The sequence below is a fragment of the Xiphophorus maculatus genome, chromosome 4 (genome assembly GCF_002775205.1).
Source record: "Xiphophorus maculatus strain JP 163 A chromosome 4, X_maculatus-5.0-male, whole genome shotgun sequence".
In the NCBI taxonomy this organism is placed as follows: Eukaryota; Metazoa; Chordata; class Actinopteri; order Cyprinodontiformes; family Poeciliidae; genus Xiphophorus; species Xiphophorus maculatus.
In genome coordinates, this window is record NC_036446.1 from 24189402 (window position 1) to 24217393 (window position 27992).

The 27992-nt window shown below is 39.4% G+C and overlaps 2 protein-coding genes across 2 annotated transcripts; both read left to right on the plus strand.

Annotated features, from left to right (window-relative positions):
• Window positions 1-174: 174 nt before the first annotated feature.
• Window positions 175-16291, plus strand: tmod3 (tropomodulin 3). The gene is made up of 10 exons (XM_005799739.3): window positions 175-305; window positions 4550-4779; window positions 6012-6168; window positions 11435-11557; window positions 12184-12258; window positions 12349-12479; window positions 12557-12664; window positions 12768-12911; window positions 13763-13907; window positions 14433-16291. Exons 2-10 carry the CDS (start codon window positions 4654-4656, stop codon window positions 14462-14464), a joined length of 1041 nt encoding a protein of 346 aa, XP_005799796.1. The 5' UTR covers window positions 175-305; window positions 4550-4653; the 3' UTR covers window positions 14465-16291.
• Window positions 16292-22870: 6579 nt separating this feature from the next.
• On the plus strand, window positions 22871-27944 carry lysmd2 (LysM domain containing 2). The gene is made up of 3 exons (XM_005799740.3): window positions 22871-23329; window positions 24090-24442; window positions 27316-27944. The coding sequence occupies exons 1-3, from the start codon at window positions 23081-23083 to the stop codon at window positions 27365-27367; spliced, it is 654 nt and encodes a 217-aa protein (XP_005799797.1). The 5' UTR covers window positions 22871-23080; the 3' UTR covers window positions 27368-27944.
• The last annotated feature ends 48 nt before the right edge of the window (window positions 27945-27992 follow it).

Genomic DNA, 27992 nt, shown 5'->3' on the forward strand with positions numbered 1-27992 from the left:
ATGTACTCCTTAACAACACTTTTTATCTCATTTCTACTTATTTTAATATTTAACTCAACGATTTCTTTATCATTCTGTCTTTCTATTGGACATTCTATTCCACATTTCTATTGGAAAGACATTCTCTCTTTCTATTGGTTCCTTTCAACGCCAATCAGGGCCCCCTCCTGTTCCCTCTTCCTGTGTTACCGCCCTTGGTTGGACCGAGTGACAAACCTCAGACACACAGGAGTATCCGCCACTACAGTCGATTTAGAGTCTGGTGCTCTTTATAGTTTTACCCAGCGACGTGTCTTTTAACTCAGGTGAGGAAAGCTGTTTCTCTGCGCCGACTGGAATAACTATGTGAATCTAGTTTTGAAGCCAGCTGTAGAGTTTTACCGCCGTTGGGTTTAGCTCGGCGGCTAGCGACTTGAGTCATCTGCGAGCGCTAGCGTGTTAGCTTCTACATCTCATTCACGGTGTTCTGCTCCCAACAAATGTAGCCTAGTTACCAACGAAAGTGTCCCATGAACGGCTTCGTTTGGGTTTTAACTTTTACATAACTAAGGAGTGGAAGGTTTCGCCTGGTGTTGATAATTTCTATCAAGACATTTATTGCCAGTTGTAAGTCATAAACATGTCAGGAGGAGTTAGCTAACGCCTTTCGATAGATACTTTAACCAGAAGATGCTGACAGCTGAGGTGTCATCAAAGTGACATTCCTGGTGGACGTATGCGATTAGTGGCGTTATTATGTTATGTTTATTGTCGGAGATAAACAACCTTTGGTCATCTTGGGATTTATGAGGGAACGGGATTTTAAAATCTTAAAGTAAAGTGTGGCTGATTTTATTTCATTATTATTTGTGGACCAATTCTGTTACATAGTCAGACAATGCGAGTGCGGGCATGTTGTGTCCACTCTGTGTTTGTCCGCAGGACTAGGACGGGCGTTTCAGGGTTCCTAAGGTGCATTCTTCTGACTCACACCAGGGTGGAGAAAGGTGGTTTTTATCAGTTTCACTGGTTGTTGCAGATGCTATTGTACATTTTTGTCAGCAAGTTTTTTTTTTATTCACTCTCCCGTTCAAGAGATAAAACGAGCCTGTGTGTTGCTCACAAAAGGCAGGGTAAACTGCAGAGTGGTGAATGAAGGGTGTGGCCCAGATCTTAGAGAAGTGAAGCTTTTCTTTACAGCCTGGTGGTCTTTATGCTGTGAGAAGGGTATTCTAATATCAGGTAGGAAAGGGGTTTTGTTCCTTGCCAATTTTAGATGTCTTCTTCTTGCACCACGTTATCAGCCGCACATGAATAAATGGCCTTTGTTTTTTTTTCCGCATACCTTTTCAGTGGGGAGTGTAGGCTGGCATTCGGCCAGAAAAGTGAACTAGAGCATGAGCTTTTGAGCAGAGATGTACATTTTTCAAGCTGCACTGTTTGAACTCTGGCATTTGCATCAGTTTCCTGTGAAGAAGTAAAAGATGAAGCCTTGTGTATATAATATCACACGGTGGATTTGGACTGCTGGGAAATGTACAAATTGTGTGTTGTTTGTTGGAAAAACTCTCCACTTCCTGTCTTGGAATTGTTAAGTTTATTCAAACTCTGAAGAGACATGTATGTTTGTGTTAGTCTCTTGCATAAAAGTGGATATTTGTTTTATTTGCCTTCTTGTTGCTATCTCAGTCCATCTGTTTTCTATCATTTCTCTCCCACTGCTGTTCACCTCTGGAGACCGAACATAGAAACCAGCAAGAAGAGTAACAACAGGATGGAGAGAAAGAGAGGGGAGAGTAAAACTGGAGGAGGAAGTCCAGTGCTGAGTCCCATGGGCATTATATCTGGGTTATTCTAACTATAGTCCATTTCTGTATGGTTGGGGCGTTGTTCCATTATAATTTAATTCTACTCACCACTTCCTGTCTCACCGTTGAGCTTACCAATTATTCTTCCTCCAGCTTGTGTCACTGAGGAATGCACAGTGGAGATAATTTGGATATTTGTTGAGAGAATTTAACAATTTGTTGTTTTCACTAACATGCTTTGACCTCGAGATTGCTGTGATTAACGCAGTCTGAAGGTGGAAAACGTGTAGCCTGTACAAATGACATGAAGTTGTCAGGTTTCTGGTTGGCTGAGTCCACAAGTCGGCAAAGGAAAGGTCAAGGTGAGCGTCGGGCTCAGGAGTTTGCTGTATTGCTGGCGTCCTGCCATCTGTTGTTGTCCGGGAGGATTAGCGGAGAGGAGAGGGAGAAAGGAATCAATCAGGTTGGACTAATGTATCCTCTCAGTGTCTCCACCTCAGCTTGAGCCCATCCTCTGCCATCATTATCCCTGTATGCATGCTCCATTACTCCTCTGTCTGCACACTTGAAACCACCGGGCCTCACTTACAGCACAATGCCTGTGGAGCGCCATGAATGATGCATCGTGAACATAAGGGAAAGTTGGGTAGCGTTATTCAGACTTAGTCTCGGTGTAAGAGCCTTAAATATTGGTGGTCTTTTTCCGGGTTCTTGTGTCACGGTGTGCCAGCTCGTTTCTTTACCGAAACAAGCTGGAGGGTTTGCGATTTCACGAGAAAACAAATCATACCACTGATGTCTGAGAACAGCACCAATGACTGCTGATGTATTTACTGGGTGATTTAGATTTATTTGCATGTTATTTGGATTTATGGGACTTTTTTAGACAAAGGATTGAAGCAGATAGCTTGATTATGTGTGATTCCACACCATGGAGGCGCAGGATTCTGAATGTATAATAGCACAGAGTCAAAGTATTTCACAAAAAATAAGCAAAAAATATACAGCACGATAAATTGCTTTTGTTAAAACATGAAAAAAAATACTCAATAAACACTTGCGAGATTTTATCGTAGATTTGATCAGCAGTTCATATTTAGATTTATAATATAATTCCTCTGTATTATCAGGCCTGTCACAATAACAGATTTTGCTGGATGATAAATTGTCTCAGCAATTATTGTAATGATAATATTGTTTTTATGAGACTATTTTCAAGTTATATATTAATAATAGCATAATAATGCAGGCTCACGCTTTCAAAGTCCAATAAATTTAGTTTTGTAGAGAACACTTAGCAGTGCAACAGGAAGACTTTAAACAATAAATAAAGCAGAAAAAACACGCACAACCAAAACCAGAAGTAAAATGGATTATGATGTCTCTGTAAGCAAAATTGCCCTTCAAAACATATTAATCATCAGTATGGAAATGATCTAGCTCCTTTTAATTCATTATGTGATTAATTGATTAACTGTGACAGGCTTGATTGTTATTATGTATTTGCATAGTATTGTATCATATTATTGTGTTATGTTCTGATTGTTTCTTTGTGTCAACCATGTGTGAATTAGATTTAATAATTTTTTTAAAAGTTTGTTTGGATTGGTTTCCTGTCCAAACCACGAGGCCAAAGAATAAAAACCCACATTCAGATGGAAGTTGATTGAACTGAATCTGTTTTTCGTTGGCGGTCCTAGCAGAACATTTGGGAGAGATTAAAGCAGCAGATTATCAGATTTATTTGCTTTTGATTATAGTTATTAGTAACATTTCGGTTCACTTTATCTGCTGTAAGTCAGTTTTATAAATTCCCTGTGATAATTTTCATAATTTCATGAATAATTAGATGCAGGAGTAGAAGTGATCGAGGAACTGACCAGTCTGGGAGACTAATAAAACTCTCTATGCAGCTCTCCGGACAGAAAAACAAGAAAGAATCTTTGCAGCAGCGAAGCACAGAGTTGAATTTTTTTTATTTGTTTTTCTTTTCTTTTTTTTTTTAGTTTGTAGATTTGAGATAAATCAAACTCCCCTGTAGTCTGGCAGCATTCAGGATTCCCAGCTAAATTCATCTGCCATAAAAACATAAAGATCACCTTGAAATATAACAGGTGTTAAACACAAAGCTTTTCAGAGCGCTGCATGTGTGAGCCTGTGTATAAACACAAACGTCCCTGCGTGATAGGCAGGAGGACCTTTGGGGAAGTCCTGCTGATGATCTGGAAATGATGAGGTCATTATAAGATTTAAAGTGTGGCGTGGGAGAGCGAGCTGCAGGCTGAATCCTCCTCAGTTTCTTTGACTGTGAGCCTATCCAGACTCCAGCTCCTCCTCTTATCTAGAACTTATTTAACTTCAACTGTTGTTGTTATGTTTAATCATTTAGTCCCAAAACAAATGTATCTATCTGGATTTGCAAAACCACTAAAAGCTTCTGTTTGTTTTCTGAAGTTGATCATGTTTTCCATATCACTACCAGAGTTTTTTTTTCCCTCTTTCTGACCCTTATGGGTGTAATCGGATGATTTGTCAGAGCCTGAGAAAGTTCGTCTTTTGTTCCAGCTGCGTGTTGCATCGCTGGAAGGACAAGGCTGCTTTCCAGCACAGCTGTGTCCCACTATTGTTCCACAAGCACGGGTTCACGTTGTTTATCTCGGCTGGGACTGCGCACGCACGTTTATCAGCTCCTAGCATTTTTTTTTGTCTTCTACGCTACCTGACGTGAAAGCATAAATAATTTGTTCGTTTTTGTCCCACAGACAGCCCCCCTCCTCCCTGATCTGGAGCAGAAACACTGAGCAGGACCAGAGTGGCTGTCGCGGTTTGTTTGCCGTTCGCTGTCGCCTAGCAAGCTATAGCCACCATGGCGCTGTCGTTCAAGAAGGACCTCGACAAGTACAAGGATATCGACGAAGATGAGATCCTGAACAAGCTGTCGGAGGAGGAGCTGAAGCAGCTGGAGACGGTCCTGGAGGAGGTGGATCCTGAGGTCAGGACCCGGCGAGGGCTGGAGGAGCTTCATGGCTCCTCTGTGGGGACGGGGGAGGTTTCTGTGGTGGAGATTTGACTAAAATGTCAGATAAAAACCTTCTAATTGAACTGGTTTGACTGTGACATGTTAAGTCGTTTTAATTAGAAGGAAATCCCTCTTCAAATTATTGGCGTTTTCCTGTTGATTCTCCAGGAATGCTTTGAACTCCAGTCTTTCTCACACAATTGAATTCTTTTCTTTGCACACCTCTCACTCTGAAGCCGCTATAATCGGAAAATGAGCTAAATCTGCAGCAACCTCCCTCAGTCATGTTGCATGAGTTATCTTATAAACTGTAGAAAATCATAAATTGCCTCCACAATGGGTGGAGGCTTTATTTAAAGTTCTGTTATGTGATGTGGGACAAATAACCTCACAAGACCAACAGGAAGCACTTAGCAACAGTAGAGAAAGGCTCCTTCTGTGCTGCATGTCAAGAGAAAGACTAAACTCATCGGCCTTGCAAGGAAGCGTTGGATTTCGTTGGAGACAAACTGGCTTGACGAACGTTTCTAGAAGGCATCCTTCTTTAGTGATTCAGGTTTTCCTTCTGCATTGCTTTAGCAAAACCATCTGGATCCTGATAAACTGGTTTATATATCCGTTTTCTTGTAGTTTTTAGGGAGATGGTTTTTCATTTGCTGCTTTTTAATCCATGTTTTAGCATTTGGTCATTGCTCTGCATTTGGTAGTATTTTCTACTCGTTTCCATCAAAAACAGTTATTTAGCAAATGGATCTATTTTATTTCTTTATTTCTTATACTATTGTAGTGGGGAGTTCTTTAAAGTTTTTTGTAACATTTTCTGGGAGCGAGGGAAAATGTTGCAATGAATCAGTCAGTCCCCTTGTTTGTTTTCTGGGTGTGAACTGATTTCATCTTTCTGTCCGATCACTTTAAAAAGCCTGATCCGACAATTCAGATTTTTTTTTTTGACTGAAAAGTCGCCAACAGTAGCAACAACGTCTCTAAGTTGGCAACAGTAAAGTGATTTATACTACATGACGTGTGTATTAGCCGATCTTCAAAAATGAAAGAAATTGGCCCGATATATTGTCTTTTGCACGATACTCACTTAGCTGCGTTAATAAAGTGTTTCTCCAGACACAATAAAATGTTAAAAAAATGTTGGCCACGTGCGATGGTGAATCGCACATGGCTTCAATATACTCCTTGTCCTTCCTCTGCAGAATGCGCTTCTTCCGGCCGGTTTGCGGCAGAAAGATCAGACCGATAAGTCGGCCACTGGGCCGTTCAACAGAGATCGGCTGCTCAAATACCTGGAGAAGGAGGCCATGGATTACAAGGACAGAGACGACATCGTTCCCTTCACTGGGGAGAGAAAAGGTGAGTGTCAGGGTTCCTCCTAGGACTAGGATGTTGTTTCTAAGGTTGTTTTGTTTGGCTAGATGTTGCTGTTAATCTGGTGGAGAATGAAACGGAGAGAGCAGAGAAAAAGGATTCTCAGAGAAAGAGAGTGATTTGTTCTCCTTCTGGACAAAAAACGCCGACACAGATCCACTCGGTTGAGGGGATTTCTGACCTTAATTCATTTCTGCAGGTTTTCAGACTCTGTGTACGAGTTCTTCAAAAGTTTAAAGATACAATTTCCTCACTGGTTGTGTACCAAACGCCAATCTGCTGCAGAATCCAAACCCTGGCTTTGGCCCATTTATTAAGGTAAACTGGTTAAACCGTAACTGCAAACGTTCTAGCCGGGTCATTGATATAGTGTATTTATGATAGAGCTGTTTGGCTTAAGGCACTTTTGTTTTTCTTTTTTACTGGGTAATGTTAGTTTTAAAAGCTTATTGCTCCTGGGGTTTCTGGAAATGTTGATCCTCCATGTTTTGTTTACAGGGTTTCTGCGTACAAAACCTCAGTGGCATTGTTATCCTAACATCAGGACATGTTACCCAGTCATTAACATCTTCCAAAATCCGCCCTGCACACCCTCAGCTTTAGTTTGCCATGTTGTATAGAGTGATTGAATTTGCAAGCTTTCTATTCACTAAAAAGTGACACGAGATCGTACTAAAAACTAAAATTGGAATGAAGTAAATCTTCTCTACTATTCTTCCTTCAACCTGCCTATACTTACATATTTTGGTTAAATTCTAAAATACTTGTTTGATTTGTTTTGCTATAGAACAAAAATAATGCTAAGTTAAGTTGCGTATTTTGACCTATGCAGATATGACATTAATTCTGTGATATTGTGGTATTTTCACTGGAACTGAATCTCAAGTCTTTACCCAACAGAAACCCGGCAGCCATGTTGATTTGCAGGTTTTTGTGGCTTATTTTTAATAAAACCACCTGAGTAAGAACTGGTTAGTTGCTATCACATGCTAATAACTGTATTTCTTTGGAGAAAATGATTCAGGGTGTTTCAGGAGAACACACACAGCAGTAATTCCTGTTCTACTGTTTGTTGCTGGGATTACTAATGCTTCTCTGTGGCAGAGGAAGGTTTGTGCTACGTAATGGGAGGTGGAAACCAGTTTACTACTTCATCATGACCATGTGTTTTTATTACCAGCACTCATTAGGTGTGTGTCTTAAACCCCACTCTGATGATTCTGACTTTTTATGGTTTGATCCAAATTTGGCAGAAAAAAGTTATTAAACATTTGCCAAAAATTGCTAAAAACATTTGAGCAGTTCTGTTTTGTTCTCCAATCATTTTAATTTTGTTTAATACTATTCAGCATGCTTTGTGTGATGTTAGAAATTGACAGCTGAAAAATTTCCATGCTGTCGTGTCAGAAATGAAAGTGAAAAGTGAAAAATCTGGTTTTTCTCGTCTTGATAAATATTTCACTGGCCTACAGTTAAACTCTTTGGAGTGTAACGCCGGCTGTTCATTTAGCTTCAACCTTTCAATATATTGAATCACAATCATCATCACTATCAATGTGTGCAGAAATGCAAACCCAAAAGAGTACCTAGACTATATTTGCACAGTTGAATCATTCCTACTTCCCTTAATGTGAAGAATAGTTTTATTTCTTTAATAGCTGACATGTTAAAGCTCATATTGAGTTGTTGAATATTTACCCCAAATCCTGCAGCGTGTGTAGCTGCTATAACAACCCCCTCCTTGTGGCACATCTATCTGAGTTATCATCCTGGTATCATGTTTGTGTGAGAAACCTGTAATACTAAGAAGCTTTTCTAAAATTATAGCTGACACTTAGCATAATGTGTAATCTCACACTGATACAAATATCATTTTCACACTGCGGCTCTTCCCGTCGCTTTCCCAGGCTTCTTACAATAGAGTGTGAAGAGCACGAACGGGAAAGTCATCAGTGTGTAAAATGCTGATTGTTGTAGCATTTACAGACTAACAAAGATGGATTTTACAAAGGCTTGAGTTTCCAGTGATCTGAAAATCTCAGCTTTTTCTGACCAGTCTGGATGATCGCTATTCTTTCTGAGAAGCAGCTATGCAAATCTATGCTTAAGCCTTATTTGAATTGGGATAAGACTTAAAACATTTGTTGTTTTCACAATATTTATTCAACTGTTCTTATCTAATAAATTCATCTTCAACTTTAAGAAAATGAAATTTTGTCTCCATTAATGTCATAAGCTATCAGGTTTGCAACATTTCCTATTTTATCAACACTGAAGCAGGTTTATAATTCTTCCCAACAATTATTAAAAAAGCATTCCCCAAACAAGCAGAAATCTATTTTATCAGAGTGAATACACTCAGGAAGGAAGCTTCTCTTACAAAATAAATCCCTGTAGAACCGGATGGACTGCTGTAAAAACACAAGCTAGACTTTTATTGACATGTCTGCTCTATTCTTACACAGTTCTGGTAATCATAACCACTGTTTGGATGCAATGTTTGTCACAAACACAGCAGAAGAAGCAGCTGAAAATCTGAAATCTCATAAAAAAGCAGAGGAAACATGGAATTGACATCTTTCCTTGATTTACCCACAGCCACATAGTAGAGAGTTGGAAATTAAACTCTCTCCCTCTCTCTCTGCTTCCTTCTCTCTGTCTGCCCATGTGTTCAATAACTTCCTATGACAACATGGAAAACTTGGATCACTGTTGGCCGGTGGTTCTGTGGATTCTGTCCTCCCTTGTTATACTCGCCCCCTACTGATATTTAATGTGGTTCTGAGTGTGTGAGGCTCACATTCAATGATGTTAATAATGTCTACAGAAGACAGCTTTGCTCAAATACCATAGAAACCACTGCAGCTCTTTAATGACTTATTTTCAGTGCTTATTGTTCTAACTTTCAGTTGCTCTAGAGTTGCTTCAGGGTGTGTCGGCCTTATTAACTCATGTTGTGGTCACCGAAGCAGAGAATCTGTGGTGACTTAAACATCTCTTAAGTTCGCTTATTTTTTTTTTTTTTTAAGTTGGACATCTTTGAAAGCATAGAAGATCCAATAAACATTTTGGAAATGAGTTGTTATTACACCATGTATTTTGCTCTGGTCTGCTAAAAGGAGTAAAAAACAACATGTTGGCCAGAATAAAATTCAGTTTTACTCTCTATGCTGGTAACATAGACTATATCCTGTGTAGGGACAAAATGAGAATAAAACAGACTTTAATTGAGCCAACCTCCCATTTCACATTAACTTTAAGACTTAGGCAAGAAGGGTTACAGCACTCTGTACTTTATGAAGAAGTTTATGATTACATTTTCTTTGCCATCACCTTTTGGGGATCTGAGTTACAAAAGTTGAGCCGGTGACAGGACACCGGGGTCAGCTCTGGAGATGAATGCACAAAGAACGACGTTCTGAAAATGGAGGACATGACGGACACACTGAGGCTCCTGTTCATGGGACTGCCCTACAACAACAATGTCTTCAGAGTGAGACTCTTTCTCATCAGCAGTAATACACACTTCTACAGGATAGGGGTCGGCATTTATTGTATTGTCACAGTAATTGATGGTAAATAAAAAAAAAGTTGTTTTGTTTTTTTACTATTTTCTGCATAGTTTGTCCCTCAAGAGCATCAATAAATATCAGTAAGCTTGAAAATATGATTAAATGGAGTTACTGTGTCCACTGTTTTGGGAATGTTTTCCAAGAACAATATTTGTGTTTGTGACGCTATGAATGCTCTCTCATGCAGTCACAGCCACATAGTTACCTAAAAGATAAGTAAAAACTTCACATTGTAGCTGGTGTGTGATTTGTTTAAAATGTCAGACAGATTCTTCATGGTTGTTCTGAAACAGCTGAACAAAAAGAGTTACGTTGTTGTGGTGGTATCTGTTTTTTTAGTTGCCAAATTGTTCTGACACCACATGTCCTGTCATGTGGTGTCAGAACAATTACTGTTCTATGTTTTCCTGGGCTCTGTTATTTTTTATTGTATTTTTTTACTCTAAGGTCCAGTGTGACTTTCCCATTCACTCAATGTTTGCATAAGATCGCACAGAAGACACATTCTTTACTTGACAGTCCTTTGGTCTCTGTCATTTGTCCCCTCCTCTGGGTTAAATATCTCCACTGAGGGGTTGGCTCTGAATGCTGCTTAATGACTGTATTTAGTGTTTACTGGGTTGCAGGAAGTGCCAGAGCCCCCACTGGGGAGCACTTTGAACAATTTGAGTGACTTGAGTGAGTTGGAAGGAAGAGAACGAGGGAGGGCCGGTCGTTGGTGGGTTTTAGTGTGGAAGGGGACGGGCATATGGAGGCAGCAGAGAGCTCCTACTGCATGGCTGCTCTGCCAGCTGTAAGTGCTTGTTGCCTTAGCAGTGCACTTTATATTAGACTCAAGTTTTTGTTGCATGACTTCCTTCACACTGTTGGCTCCTTTCCTCAGATAGGTTGCCAAGGAAATCCTGTCAGAAAGTCATGGCTGCTCATAGCTCAGTTTGAGACGTTTTCTACATCACAATTAATATTCCTTCCAGGAACGCATCACTTAGAGCTGGTTAAATTAATGCTAAAAATTTCCAAAAAGAAAATCAAGTGCAGTAATTTCACTCATGTTTTGTTCCAATGAGCTATTAGGTTGAAGCTTTCACGTGCTAGCAAGATTCAGCATATGTAGGTACATTTATTTCTGATTAAAAACAATTTAACATGATTAAACAAATTGAGTTTTGCAGATTTAAATGGGCTTTTAAAGTCTTCAAAGCAATAAAACACATTCTAAGATCCTGGTTTCTGTCAATATTGAAGAAAAATCTAATTTGCAAAGTGTAGAAAACTATTGTGTCTTAGATGGTAATTTGCTTGTAGGCCTTCGTACTCAGAACAAGAAGGGATTTTTCAGTCTTACGACTTTCAGACGATGACAGAAGGAAATAAATAACAGATCCAGTTTCTTGTTTTGAACTTTGGAAAGGATATTTAGTTTCTTCATCTTACAATAACTTAACTACTTTTTTTCCCCCTCACCAAGTTAATTTTGCACAACAAATCACTGATTCACATAGCAGGACAAATGGTGTTTGGATGTAATACTTTGACATGTAGCGAGGGAAGATTAAATTAACCCAGCGACCTTAATCAGAAGACACATACCCTACCTCTCCTGAGCCACTGGCTCCTAATGAATAACAAATCTCATGCAAGTTTCCCATCTGACTGGCATTTGTGTCTTTCCTCCACAGGTAAAGTATTTGTTCCCAAGCAGAAACCGAAAGACATGTTCCAGGAAGAAGCCACAACCCTTGATCCAGAATTAGAAGAAGCTCTCTGCAGCGCCACAGACACCGAATTGTGTGATTTAGCAGGTAAGAATGAAAACGTTTAATAAACATTTCATGGTGGCACTTTCAGGTGGGAGAATCTGTTTCCTGGACAACTTGATTCTGCATTCATTAACTCAGACCTGCATGGAAGAGTTGAATGGGGAAAACCGCTGTTGATAGAAAGCCGTCAGAAAGCGTTTTCGAGAGCTGGTGTCCTGCAACAGATCCGTCCACACTTTCCAGAGTATAAAACAAAAATTGCACAACTTTCCTTCCACTTTTGAATTATTACAGATGATGTGTTATGTGGGGAAAGGAATATAAATACTCTTGCAGGGGAGCAGCAGCTTTTGAACACACATCAGTATGACTCATTGAAAAGAAAATCCAGTTGTAGCCGCATCCAGCCAACATCTGTCCGATCCGAGTCTTTCCTTGGATGGAAAAATACAAGTTGTTTTCCCCCCTCAGCCTTTTCCTTGGCACCGTCTTTCACTCCGTGTGCTGATGGATGAAAGAAAAAAGGGCTGACTGAGCAGCGCAACACCTCCCATATGCATTGCTATCCAGATTAGATCATCTTACCTTCACACCAAACTGCAGAATTTATGCTTACACGGTTATTTCTCACCAGTTATTGAACAGATTTTCCTCCTTTGGGGTTACAGCTATTCTGGGTGTGCACACACTGGTCACCAGTAATCAGACATATGATGGAACTGGAAGTAAAGAGGGCTACAACAGTGAGTACAGTGAAGTTTTGTTTTTTTCACTCTTTATAATTACCCCCAAAGAGGTCAATATTGTGACCTCAGGCTCTCTGTCTTTTCCAGATGTGGTGAAAGGAGAGAAGATGAACCCGGTGTTTGACGAGCCTCCCAACCCCACCAACGTAGAAGAAACACTGCAGAGGGTAAAAAACAACGACGGCTCCTTAAAAGAGGTCAACCTTAACAACATTAAGGTACGCACAAGTCCAAACGCAAAGTTGACCCGCGTAGGGTACAGCCTCCACCAACACCAGCGTTTTTCTTTCCCCAGAACATTCCCATTCCCACTCTGAAAGACTTTGCCAAAGCAATGGAGAAGAACACACACGTCACAAAGTTCAGCCTGGCAGCAACACGGAGTAACGACCCAGTTGCTGTGGTGAGATGGAGCGGTTTGTGGGCTTTTAATGGTTCTGTTGACACGTCGTAACTGCGTATTTACACCTTTCTTTTTTCTTTTGCTTTCCCTTTCCGTCTTCTAGGCATTCAGTGACATGCTGCGGGAAAACAAGACGCTGCGAAGTTTGAACTTGGAGTCCAATTTCATCACTGGAACAGGAGTGCAGTCTTTGGTGGAGGCGTTGCGAGATAATGACACACTCACCGAGATCAAGATAGACAACCAGGTGAGTAAAGTAAAGCGAACAATTAAACTTGCTCTGCTTGTCACATGCAGCTCTCCCTACGGAGAAGTACAACTATGAGATTTTAAATGATATTTTCCACCATATGTTCTAAGCCAAAAATAGATTTGTAGGTAATAGTAGCTGGATATTAGCTGGTGATGTTAAGGAAAATATTCTTAGTTTTCCATCTTTTTCTGCATGGTAGCTATATGACAAAGTTACAGGTTTAATTTCATTTTAGTCGAGAAGTAAAGCAACAACACAAAGCCCTTCTTCTTTGGCCTTTCTTTACTATGTTAGGTCAGTGATGTCCAAGGTCAATTTTATCAAGATGAAAACCCTTGAAGTTTACATACACATTTCTTGTGCTTTTTTAATTGTATCGGCTCAATAATAAACTAAATGTGCGAGGTTCTCTTTAAATTAAATAAAGAGACTTTTGTAAAAGAAGGATCTTTAAATCATTGTAGATCAAAAAACACAAAGGATCTTTAACTCTGAGTTGTTACAAGGCAGACAGACTGTTTGATTGTGGGCTAGAATATCATTTTTTAGCCCCTGTTCAGGTTGGTGTAACGTCAAGGTGAACAGCCACACAAAATCTTCAAGAGGGCCACAAATGGCCCTCAGTCTGCAGTTTGGACACCCTGTTTTAGATCACTGTGGTTTGATAAACAGGCAAAAATTCATGTTGATGATCAAATAATTAGCTGTCATTTGTCCATGTGTGTTTTACTAGTACGGCGCCGCGAGCTTCCGGCTGAAAAGAGGAAGTTGAACTGTTTCTGTGCGGTCGGAGCTTCTTCCTTCTGTCATCCCCGTTAACCTCCTTGTGACTGTGTGTTCCTCAGCGGCAGCAGCTGGGCACCACCGCGGAAATGGAGATAGCTAAAATGTTGGAACAGAACAAGAGCATAGTGAAGTTCGGCTACCACTTCACCCAGCAGGGGCCTCGGTCCCGGGCTGCTGCGGCCATCACCAAGAACAACGACCTCGGTATGATTCACATACACGCAAAGACGGGTGAAATTAACCTCCTATTTAAAAAAACCCTCAAAATACTCAGTTGAGTTATCAGCTGGCATCTGTTGCTATGGAAATGTCCTGACAAGTTAAATTTAGACCTCTGTGAACATCTGTTCAGCTTGCAGTGACCAACTCTCCTCTTTCATTTAGCTCCTCCCCCTGTCAGAGCTGCCATTGCACAGGTCTGATGCATGGGGTGTGTCAAAGGGTTGATCATAACAGACTTTTTTCACAGTGTCTGAGTGATGCATTCACTGCATTAACAGTTTGAAAACCCTGAGAGTGACGACACCTCACTTCTTGTTTCCTGAACATGCTGACACACGCTGTTGAAATGGTTTAAACTTTAACCACAAAGATGTCGATGGCTCACTTCCTCTCTTTAAGTCGGACTAACAGACCTGTGAAGCTTAGAGACAATAGCGCATGCTTGCTTTTTGCTTATCTTTGATATGTTAATGATTTTTAAAAAAATGCTTTTTATGCTGTTTTCAGTCCGCAGGAGGCGAGTGGAGAGGGACCAGTAGAGGCGGAGCGCTACCTTCCTCCGAGCCAATCCTGTTCATCTCATCGCGTGGAATAATTTCAGCCGCTGCCCTGGTCTCATCTCACTGTGTGAAAGTTTTAGTCCTGTGCCAAACTATGGGGCAAGGCTTGCTCAGCCTGAACAATACATCAGAGAAGAAGGGAAATAACTGGAATCGCCCTCTCCCTGTTCATGTTTCTTATGTTTGTTCTTGATGTTGTAAATCTCATTAGTTTTTAAAACATGTCATTTCAGCTGCTCTTATTTTGAGCCTTTATATTTACCTGTCCAGAATTTTTACGTTTGTTGTTTTTGTTTTTTCTTTTTCTTTTATACGATGCTATAATACATGTGAATTAGTCATGCACAGTACTACGTAACAAACAACAGCTTTGAGGAAAATCTAAAAAACAAAAAGGAAACAAACAAACAAACAAACAAAAAAAAAAACATTTGGAGACTTGTGTTGCGGCTGAGATCAGAGCTTCTTTTGAAACGATGCGTTAAAGCAGTAGAATTTGTCTGGAGTTTGTGCTTCCTTTTGACGACTCTTGGTTCTAATGGAGCGCGGCAGCATGGAGCTGCACAGGCGCTGGTTTTTGCTGGTGTTACTAAAAACCTCTTGTAAAGCTGGCAGGACTGGACCTGGTGTGCTGCAATGGTTGGTCTGAATCTAGTCAGTGACGTGTGTTAAAATCACGTGGATAACCTTGGTTTATCTCCTTTTGTAAAACAAAAACTGTAATTACTTATTTACTGTTTTAACCTAGCTGAAGTTCTTGCTTTGATACAGTTGCAATTTTAATATTAATTATTTCGATCAAAAAAGTATAACTAGGTCAAAGTGTTTAGTATAATGCAAAAGTGAGCTTATTTTGAAAAAAAAAACGTAGAAAAATACAAATTAGAGAAGATTTTGATGCTCAATCATGCCAAAGACTAACACACGTAGTGCAGATGATGCAACAGTAGACCACTTGCTTTTAACTCCACAGTCTAGATCCAAGGAAACAAAATCTACTTATAAAAAAAAATTCACTTGGACATTTTTACATGAAGCAATGCTGTTGACCCCTTATTTTGTTTTGACCTTTTCATAACAATTTGCTAGCTCACTGAGACATGTGAAATGTTTTCTTCCAGCTCCATCTTGCAGATTGAAGTTGTAATTTGAAGCCTTCGTCCTCCCCCAACACAAACTGTCACAGGTTCAGTGGTAGAGCCGAGTTGAGAATCCAGGTGCATCGAACAGAACGTTCCTCTAACCTGCTAACCAGGATATATTCAGGAGTTACTTGAACCTTGTATAAAGTGTCTATAGGAACAATATGCTGGCATGACGTCCTCACTTGTGAACATCAAGTTTCTGTTGACCAAAAAGCTTCACATTCCTTAGGAAAAATATTTTACTCAGTTTTTCTTTTTTTTATATATATTTGTGCACTTTTTCCATGTCCACATCTGCTAATATTTCCTCCAGACAGATTGCTTTTATATTCCTTTGTTTTCTGGTGAGCAGTCACCTACAGTGGATAACTTTTCTTCTTTTTTTTCTTGGGCTTGTTGGTATCTGGTGGCTTGTAATATGTAATATTAACTGTAAAATCCCATCCCAGATTGAAAGTATGCACACAGATACACACACGTGTGTCATAACCCACAAATCACTGCTGAGATTTTTTTTTTTTTTTTTGTACCTGAACTCCACACTCTGTTAACACAAAGAATGTGTATTATCATTATTATTATTATTATTATTATTAAAAAAGGACAGGTTAAAAAGCACTGCTGAATATAAAATATCCTCAACAATAAATGTTTATATATACATATAGTGTATTTGGGATTTGTTTGTATTAATTTATAACTTGTTCTAAAATAGTAACTTTAAGCTGCATGGTATTGTAAAGACTCTTGGTATGTTTCGTCCACAGGGAAGATTAGCCATAAAAGCAAGTGGGGTCGGTTCACAATGTGCTACATCAAAGAATAATGGAAGGTTAAGTGGAAAGAAAAAAGAAAAGCCACATGGATAACCCCAACATTGAGAAATTTGTGAAGAAAAGACCAAAAGTGATTATAACAATGCAGCCAGTGAAAAAATCTTACATTAGAAATTAATAACACAGAAACAAAATGACTCAAAATTATGCTCCTATTGAAAGATAATAAACCTACATCAGAAACTGTGCTTGAAAATATTTAATTATGTTAAAAAAAAGAAAACAGAAACCAAAATCTCTAAGTTGTACGTCTGGAAATCTTGATGTGATATTTGCATGAATGTAAAACAGCTGAGCCTGATTCATGTGTTGTTTACTTAGCAGGTCAAACATGATGAATGGGTAAAAGTTGCATTGTTGCTGACTTCATTATAAGATCAAAGGGAGCAGACATCAGAGCAAAAACATGAAATCCTCAGAGAAACTGGAGAACCTCCTTGGCAACACACCAACTAACAAACAAGCTAATTTTGCCGTCTTCAGAATCAGAATGTTTACAAAAGTCACTCTGTAGCCTTGTGATTACGGATCCCAAGTCTCCCATTTCCAGATTCCCAGCTTTAGGAGTTTATAATCACTGACGGGCCTTTCGGGCTCGCCGTGGATCTGCGTGTGGTGCACATATGCAGCTTTTTAATCAGATCCAGTTTTCTGCTTGTTTGCGCATGCCTGAAAGATGATGTAATGAACATGACTCCATCCCTCTGTAGGTTTCCTGTGCCAGAGCTTCGCTGTCAGAGAAAATGCTGCACCTCTGACACGAAACTTTGACCCGGCGAGGGTGGGAGGTGAATGACTCAAGTGTTTCAACACTGAGAGCAGAAAGAACAAGAGTCTAATGTCGTGTCTGTTTAGTCACAAAGGAATCATTTCGCAAAGGAAAAATACAAACCTAGAACTGAGAGTACAACACACACATTTGTGCTTATGTAAGCACAGTACAACTGCTCCTTTAAACTGCCTACACATGTGGAAGAAGAGGCTGAACATAAACCTCGCAGCCTTTATTAGAGGTTGTCATGTTCAAACAGGACTCTCAGGAAGCTATATTTAATCTCAACTTTAAAAAAAACAGCCTGAGAAGAGTTTGTCTCTTATTATATGTAGCAAAATGTGCAGTTTAGGAATTGCTCAAGCACAACATGCTATCACAAAACTAAGAGTTGTAGAGCAAAAACAAATATCTGGAAAACAAAGCTGCGTCTCATTTTCATACAAAAAAAAAAAAAGACAGATAGACAAAACCAATAAATAAGACCTTCAATGATTACAGAGGCAGAAATTCTCAGACAGAATCTGCGTTGGCAGCCACTGAAACTTACAAAGACTGGAGAACGCTGAACCTCTTAAGGTGACATCAGCATTTAAATTTTGCAAACACTAAACCTTAATTCAGCTGGGAAGTCGTGGAGTGACATCAGGAGGTTGCTTCAAAAGCAAAAACAAGACATGCAGATACAATATGCAACCATGCACTTAGTTAACATGAACGTTCCTATTCTAACTGAGACAAAAGAATTGGAAAGTTGCTGGATTAAAAATAGACCCAAACTAAAGAATTGGAAAGTTGCTGGATTAAAAATAGACCCAAACTAAAGAGCCAAGTAGCCAGAAGATGAAGTGGACATCAGAGCAGACTTTTATTATTAAATTTGTCCTCTATAACAGTCTACAAGCTGTATTTTTGTTTGTCTCTTGGTTCATTTGATGTATAATGTTTTCCAGTGTGAGTTTCTGTTGTCCTTCAGCCAACACAAAGGAAACAGGAGCCTCTGGCTACATCTGCTTACTAATCTTAAAGGTTCATTACCGGATTTTACACTCTATAGGAGCAGCAGCTGTATTAATTGCTACACCGTGAACTCTGCATAACTCATCAGTCATTCATAATTAACTTGGCTGCTGAAATGATCTTGGATAAATAACCACATTATAAATTTGTGTGCAGCTAAATCGAGATTATGTCAGAACATTCCTCCCCAGCAAAGCGGACGGCTCGTTTTTGTAGAGCGAAGATAATGTTAGAAAAAGAGAAGCACTCATGTAAAACCGATATGCTCCACTTTAAGATTAGTAAACTAACGAGCGCCATCTGCTGGAGGAAAAATTAAGGCTCCAAAATCCAGCTGCCTGATTTTCAACAAAAACCATCACAAATTTCAGACAAATTAAAAGAATCTTTACTTTAAAGATTTGTTATATTTTTTAAATTGAATTTTAAATTAATTTTTACTTGTTTTTAAAGCTCTTTCCTGGGTCAGTCCATCGTGGTTCATGAACCCATAAATATAATGCCAAACATATCTGTGTAATGTAACTTTTATCTGAGTTGATTTTGACGTTACTATATTTATTCAGCTTTCAGTGTAGCTTAGATCTAAGTCTTTTATCGTATCTTATATTCAAGGTATCAACTTACAATTATTATTATTCTTTTTTATTTGGTTTTGAGGCACACAAGCAATAGCATTTTATCAGCAATTTTAGCTCTGAATTATTTATTATTTAGTTATGTTTATTTTATTCTATAGTTGTAGTAGAGTGGCTATTCTTTACTGTTCTTATTTAGTTGGCTTATTTTATGTTAGTGTTCTAAAAATGAGACATACATCTCTCATTTTTTAATCTGCGGCGCTTTCTTGTGAAGTAAAGATAGCGTTTCTTTTCTCCTCTTATTTAATAAGAATGTTTTCATTGCATTTCAAGTTAGTGTTGGGTATCCATCCCATATCATGTCCATCACCATTAAGCATCATTGTATTGTATTTTTAATCAACGAATCATTGTGTGTTGTAGTTTGTATGAAAAGTACCACATAAATAAAGTTTGCTCAAACGATTGAGCTGCAACACTAAATATTCCCAGTAGGGGTCAGAATAAGACAAACTTTCCATTGCACTAGTTGGATAAAACCTTGAAGACGTCCAGAAATACATCTGTGTATATTATGGCTTTGCAAAGACGTCTATGTTCACCCATGAATAGTAAATAAATATGTTATGAATCAATCATTTTAAACAGGCTCTGCTGTTGTACAGAAATGCTCTCAGATTTTTAAACTATTAATTTGGTTGACTAATTATGAGAGGAAACAAACTCTAGAAAGGCTACACTCCATTGGGCCTGGAGCCTTCCCAGCTATAAACCACGGGTAGGAGTGAATTGGCACGGTCCGCCATATCCTCTCTCCTATAAAGCTGTAGGTGGACTTGGATCAGGAGGCTGATTGTTATCATGGTTACAACACGAGAGACAAACTGTTCCTTCTCCTCCGTCTGAAGGAGACAGCTGTTTCCCTTGCTATTTTTACAGCCTATAGACGGGATGGAGTTGTGTAAGTGGCCTTCTGTTGCTTGCTTTCGAAACTAGCCACGACTAAAGAAGGGGAAACAAATATTAGGTGAATGCAGAATTGATTTTTAAAAAGTGTCATGTCATATTGAAGGCTTCGTGACTAATTAATGCGCCACGCTCCCTCTTCCTGGTCCGCCTGTGTTCCCTTGCACACGTTTAATGACCTGATTTCCATTTGAAAATGTCATGCAGTGAGATGAGCACGGCTCCATGTATGTCCTGGAGAGATGCTGATTGAATCAAGAAAGCATTCAAAGATCATGAATCCACTTATTGCTCCACCACATTTGTTCCACGCTGGATCAAGTTTCACCTCTGCACATCCTGTTCATCTCACAGAGTCACCTGCAGCCTTTGTGTTTCTCTTGCAAAACATGCTATCTCTTACTGATGCCACATTTAGAGCCCATTTTTCACCCATCAGTGATTAATGTGGGAAAGCCCTTTGAGTGTTTTAATAAATGAACAAAGTTCCGTGACAAACCGAGCAACGTCAGAGAGCTTTCCTCCACTTGGCCGTCTGAATAACCAGTAACAATAAAGACTGCACAGACGGCAGTGGCAGGTGGCGATGAAAATTTCCACTCACTGTCCGTCCAGTAATGAATACATGATTAGAAGGCCTCTGTTTTTCACAGGATCCCAGATTGGAATCACATAATGGAGTTTTGTCCTATTTGTAGTTTGCCAAATTGCATTACCTATCAAACCGTCAAAGTATCCAGATGACATGTAGTCCTAAAATCTAGGTCAGAAGACGCTGCCTGACAAAAACAAAACTTGCTGATTAACAACCATTAAAAAAAACAAACAAACTATGTTTTATTTCACATTGAGGTTGGAAGTAGATGGTGAATCTTTCCATTAACTGTGAATATCAATGCAGATAAATCTATAACATCAAACAATGCAGCCAATTTTGATCAAATTCACGTTCTAATATGCTTCAATTCAAAGAGGTTATAACATACAGCTGAAACCAGATATTTATATACAATGAAAGAAAAGACACAAATACATTTTTCTCTAATTATCTGAAGTCAAATCAGAGCAAACCTCTCTTGCTTTAGCTTAGTTGGAATTACCAAACTTATTTCTATTTGTTAAATACCAGAAAACATGGAGAAAAGATTTAAAAAAATTTTTTAGATAACTTTCATTGAATTCAAAATGTTACATACACTAGGTCAGTATCTGGGATAACTGTCTCTTGAACTGTATGACAAACAGACCCCTTTTCACACAACCGCAAACGCTCATTCACACACAGTGTTTAAAGATTCATAATCCTGAAGACTGAAAGTCATACTAACTGGTTTCTGCTTGGATACCAGAGGCATCCGCGATTTAATAAAGTCGGTCACACAATTTGGATATCATCCAACAAAACAAATAAACAACAATCAAATAAAAAGGAACCATTTTCTGATCAGACATAAGGCCAAAGCAGTGCTTCCTTACCGCCATGTAAACATCAGACTGAAGTACTCCACCAATTTGGAATATGATCACAAATTTACATCAAAATCCCCATCTTACAACAGAATTAATTAAGTGTAATGCTTAATATTTTCTGGTCATTGTTGTAATGTCCCAAGGAAAGTTCAAGATACTGGACACATGCTTCCTATAAAATCAATCAAAGTCGCTAGTTTCTCACACCAGGGTCAGTTTTTGTCTTTTGTTGCTATTTTGTCTGTTATTGGATAAAGTTACTATAGTGGAAACAAACATATTTCTGAGTAACTTGTCAACATACATCAGTGAATATCCGTACATTTTTTGGTTTGTTTAGTCGATGTCAGCATGATTACAGTGAATACTGGACATTTTAAACCAGTACATAAACAGTCACTTCCTTATTTAGGAGACTTTATGATGTTTTTCCATCTTGGAAAAATCCTGTTCATCATTTATAGCCTTTGTTAGCCATGTTGGGAGGAGAAAATACATAGTTTCTATCACATGCCTGTTAACTCATTTAGTTTCACAGTGTCTGGCCAAATTACAGGAGTCACATTTCCCAGACAGGAGGGGAGTGATCACAAAGACCTGCGAAACCTTTCCACACAGCGTGAAACTATTCCGTTTCTTTTAATGAAACATAATTTGTGTTTTTATGGTCTGAGAGTAAACTGGCATTAGCTATATCACATGGTGACTGAATATGTTGTAATGTTTTAAAATATTTTTTTAAAAGTTAAAAAACATAAAAAATATGTTTCCTTCTCTTAAAGATAAGTTGACTTATATATACAGTACAGACCAAAAGTTTGGACACACCTTTTAATTCAATGAGTTTCCTTTATTTTCATGACTATTGACATTGTAGATTCACACTGAAGGCATCAAAACTATGAATAACACATGTGGAAATATGCACTAAACAAAAAAGTGTAAAACAACTGAAAATACCCCTTATATTCTAGTTTCTTCAAAGTAGCAACCTTTTGCTGTGATTACTGCTTTGCACACACTCTGCATTTTCTTGATGAGCTTCAAGAGGTAGTCACCTGAAATGGTTTTCACTTCATAGGTCAACCTGCCCTGTCAGGTTAATAAGTGGGATTTCTTGCTTTATAAATAGTCATGAAAATAAAGAAAACCCATTGAATTAGAAGGTGTGTCCAAACTTTTGGTCTGTACTGTATATATATATATATATATATATATATATATATATATATATATATATATATATATATATATATATATATATATATATATATATATATATATATATATATATATGTATATATATATATATATATATATATATATATATATATATATATATATATATATACACACACACACACACACACACACGCTGCGTCTCATAATATATATAATATATATAATATATATAATATATATATTATATATATATTATATATATAGTATATTATATATATATATACATATATATATATTAGAAGTAATGTCATTGTTAGAAATACTATTGGTAAATGTAATTTTTCTGATAATGATCTGAAAACTATTTTGAAAGCCTAACCGGAAGTTCGACGTTCCCTCTGTACGTACAACGATCAACGTAGCGGATCTACGCTAGAGAGGGGAGCGGTGAGGCTGTCTCCCCCTAAACATGCGTCTTTTCCCCAGGGTGGACGTGCCCACAGTGACCCGGGATGGAGCTCTTCCTGCCGCCTAAACCTTCGCTGTAGTTCGGCTGCAGAGAGACACCCGGGGCTTTAAGACAAACAGAGGTATCTGCCCTCTTTATTTATTCAGGAGAGAAGATGGCGGAGTTCTCTCCCGTCCTGCCGATGCGGGATGGAGGAGGAGGTCGACTTGCCCAGCCCATCTTCCCGCGGTCCAGGTCGGGTTCCGAGTCCGAAAGCGAACTGTCCCAGAGCCTGGCCCGGACCAAGATCCGTTCGTACGGAAGCACAGCCAGCGTCACTGCATCCCTGGGGGAGAAATACATAGAGCATCGGGTTACAGACAGCGATACTCTGCAGGGGATTGCTCTCAAATACGGTGTGACGGTAAGGCTGCTGCCCTGCTGCGTTCATGTTCATCACTGTAACTAAACATGACGGTAATTATGACCGCCTGACACATAAGCAGCAACCAGCCACAGCATCACTTTGAAATAATTTCGCCAGAGCTCTTCTAGTGTGTCTATTCACCAAATTCATCAATTTAAAGTCATCAGTGCACAACAGTATGAGCTCAGAAAGTCCTACGTGAAGCCCCTCTGCACTCATGTTGGCGACTGTGGTTAGGTGCATTTTTGAGCACTATTTCCCACAGGAAGCTCTACCACGGTTGTAATTTCCCCTCACTTGGTGCGAACACGATCTTAGTTCTCGATTTTACACTTAGTTTCTGTGTTTGTGCCAGTTCTTATAGCTGACCTACAGAGATGTTCACATTCAGAACAAACACGGCAGGTCATTTTTCCTCTTTCCCTTTAAATCTGCATTTTAAGTGACAATTTAATTTTAAGATCCAGAGATTGGAACTCCTATTCTTATTTGTGCAAATTTAGTTTTATTCAACAACTCATTCCAGTTGTGCATACAACAAAGCAAATGTCTCTAACTCAGAAAAAAGTTATGGGTGTTTGGTTTTGATGCATTCAGGGGACAACTCATATTGTAGTTCCTTACCTAATCATCAAGAAAATGTTGCCTGATTCAGTTGGTTAAGATGCTGTTTTAAGCATCACTATTAAAAACCTGAACCCAAACATTGTGTTTTTTAATTTTTATTATTATTTTTTATTTCACTCTCATTTTGCAGATGGAGCAAATCAAACGAGCCAACAAGCTGTTCAGCAACGACTGCATCTTCTTAAGAAACAGCCTCAACATCCCCGTGGTGTCGGAGAAGCGCTCCATTTTTAACGGACTGTCTCTGGAGTCTCCTGACGGGGACGGGGAGACGGCAAACCAGGACGCGCACGTACCCCACGTTATGACGCAGGACATCGAGGGACCCTCGCCCCCCTCATCGCCGCCTCCCGAGAACTCCAACGCCCCCCAGCCTCAGCCTCAGCCCGAGGAGCTGTCAGCCAAAGACTTCTTGCACAGACTGGACTTGCAAATCAAACAGTCAAAGCAGGCTGCACAGCGACTGAAGGAAGAGGAAGTAAGGTGAGTCGCCCTCCTCCCCTCACGATGCAGCAGCTTCTTTGATGTGAGTCGCCGCAGTTTCAGGCCTCGCTGCAAGAGCTTCAGGTTCTGTTTTACAGCGTTTCACGAATCACGCCCTCTCTAACCGTCCAAATCTGACAAATTCACATCAGAACGTTTGTTCAAGGCGGTACCGTTGACTGAGTATTGCTTCGTGAAACACTAATTGAGACAAACCAGTTCTTCTTGGTGTGATAAAGGCTGGCAAATGTTCAAGTACTGCAGGCGAAGCCAGTGTTGGTGGAAACCCTCCTATTTTGGCACGATCCCTGTGGGAGCCTTGTTCTGGTCCGTTGAGCCTAAATGGAACTGTTATTTGGGAAACTTGTTGGCTCAGTAGAAAATGTGCTGTTTCTACAGAACAGACCTTTTATCAGCGGCAAACGAAAAGCTAAAATCCACAAATGCTTCACACGCCCTCTACAAACGCTTATGGCTGCCTTTTTTAATAGTTCAAACACCAAATGTAACTTACTAAACATTAATACGCACAGTGGAAAATGTCTTGGCATTGCCACAGAAGTTTTCCTTATCTCAGCCAATCAGCACCAAGACACATGAATGGCGCTTCTGGATTGGCTACTTTGCAAATGGCGGCAATGCATATGAGCCCCTAGACTTTTTCAGCTTCCTGTCCTGAATTTTTGTTTCAAATATTTTAGATATACTACACAAAGAAATGAGCTACTATGTAGATTTTGTGCAAATAATTTGGAGTCATGTTCCAAAAAAACAAAAACTGCAGATATTGAGATCCACTATATGTGAATGAAAGAAATCCTCATGTAAAATGTTAGATGATTAGATTAAACGTTTTTTTGTTATATAAATATTAGAATACACAGTTTTTCTGCTTGGCACAGTGTCTGAGAACCAGGAATTCCTGTTAATGCAGCACAGCACAGAAACATAAAGTAAAAATAATGAAGTAAGTGATTTCCAAACTACAGCTTTCATATTTCCAAAGCTTCCCATCAGGTCTAAAAGAAAGTTGATTTTGCAGAATAGTCTGTCATGAAGGAAGAAGCAGCAATCACTGCTATTCCTCCCCGAGTTAATCTGAGGTTTATGGTTTATTTTATTAAAAGAGGAAAGTTAAACAGGGATGCAATGTGCGCCTGTGTTTGCCCTAGGATGGTGTGGAAACAATGACGCACGCCTCTGTTTGCCTGAACACACAGAGGCTAAAAGCTCATTTACTCGTTAGACAGCAAAACCTGGTGGAACAACCTGAACGCTGGGGCCCGAAACAACGCTGCTGTTTTAGAGGAAGCGCTACGTTCTGATGATAACAGACCGACTGAACCACTTTGAGTGAGGCTGACATGGAAATAAAGTATGCAGCGTGACTCAGTCCACTATGAAGCTGACATGGACGAAAGCATGCAGTGCAGCTCTGCGGCTGAGCGGCCCTCTGTCTCAACACGCGGGGTGAGGAGAACACGCCGAGGCTAAATCTCCCGCTAAGTACTTGACAGTTGCATAACACGGCGTCTGGCTGCTGCAGCACACAGTGCCTTATGTGTTAGCCTCCCTTTTTCTGATGACATTTTACTTTTCTTACGTGCTGAGTGGAACTTCTGGCAATCGCACACTAAGCTCAGATAAGAGTCTGAACTGCAGTTTCTAGCAGGGATCATCTTAACGGACACGCAACTCTTTGGGCCGTGGCCATCGGATTTCTGAGGAAAGATTGTGATGAAGAATCAGCTCCCTTGTAAAAATATTCATGCTCTTTGAACTTTTCAGACTTTGTCACATTACAAACACAAACTTTAATATGTTTTATGGGTTACACCAACACAATGTAGTTCGTGTGTCAGAATTTGAAGGAAAATCTTTCTGTCGACTCTGGGAATCAAGAGCAAAATCTTCTCCATGTTTTCTGTGAGCAAACATGGCTGATGGCAAACTCCTAAAGGGTTTTCTTAAAGTTTTGCAAATTTTCTAAAGACTTTTTTTTGTATTTGTTAAAACTGTCTCCATGTTGTGACTGTATTGGATGAGACATATAATCTGTGGAGAAAATTAGCTCCTCTGCATCCTTCTGCACGGGTCTCAGTCAGAAACAGCCAATCAGAACCAGGAGGAGGGTCTTTGCACTGTCAGTCACCCTTGTGTATGTGCTGCTCTCACCCTCTCCTTTGATTATCTGTCTCATGTTGTACTGTCGCAGCATAGTGACAGTTTGAACGAATATGTAAATAAAAAAAAACCATTGTTCATAAAAGTTTCATGCTTCAGCTTTGAGGCTTTCTTTCAGTTGTCGTTTTCATCTTGCTGTTGTTCAATAAAATCCGTAATTGTGAATGACTAGGTCATACTGTAAAATGATTTGGTGGAGATTTGCGTCCACCACCGTGTGTTGGTAAGTTTGCAGTTGGGGTCGTACTCTCCGTTTTACGGCGGAATGGGTACGGACACAGACAGACTCTTGAAGCAGCTGGTGGCAGCAGATTGTTTGAACGTCTAAGAATAAGGAGAGGGCAGAAGACAAATCCATACAAAGAAATAGTTTAAAGTTTGTGTCGTTACATTCAGGGGGTGTGAATACTTTCATAAGGTCTATGAACCTTACTGAAAGTTTCTTCCACCTTACTCAATCCAGGCAAAGCTTTATGTCCTTCTCATTGGGACACTTTGGAAATTTACATCTATAAAATGGCACACATGCACATTTTGAAATGGCTCTTTCATAAATGGTAGTTTGCCTATTATTCAAATACGTGCACTGACTTAAAACTAAAGAAAGAAAGACACGAGTTCACGTTGTCGTGTTGTGCTTAAGCCTCCGATCATATCTGTAAACATGTTGTCTGTCTGTATGTTTTCAGGAACAACGAGGAGGACGACACAGCCCCCAAAACGTCATACCATGAGCTTTAAGGGAAGCAGTCCGTTCATGCGACCATAAACACAACCTCATCCGTTTCAGTTCATCTTGCTGAACAAGTGTCATGTTTGCCTTCTTATTTATTAGACGGTAATTATATGTTTTATTATTTCTTTTTCTTTCTTCTTCCTCTCTTCTTTTTTACCGTTTCATCTGCTTCCTGAGCGTATTCACGCGAAGCTGCTGTACAGAGCACACCAGCCGCATTCGTCCTCACAGGGAGACATGACGCGCTGAGATTAGGCACCATAAAAGCCCCCGATGTTTTAAAAAAAAAAAAAAAATGTTCTCAGAAGAAACCAATCATTGGAAAGCTAAAACGTTTCTCATCAGTGTTTTCTCCCTGCGTGAGCAAAATCCTGCTAAAGTGAGGTGATGGATGGACTCAAGCCTTTGAACACATTTGCCTCATCAAAGTCTTTGTGTCGGAAAAAGAGAGTTCTATTTTTGAAGTGTGAATGCATTATTTATGTGTGTGGACAACATGTCTGTAACAGCTGTTTTATTGTGCTTTTAAACTTCTTTGGTTGTATTTGCGGAAATAATAAAATATGTATTTAAGCCATACCACGACATGTCAAGTGTGTTTTTATCTGGAGGAGCGGATGGATTTTAAGT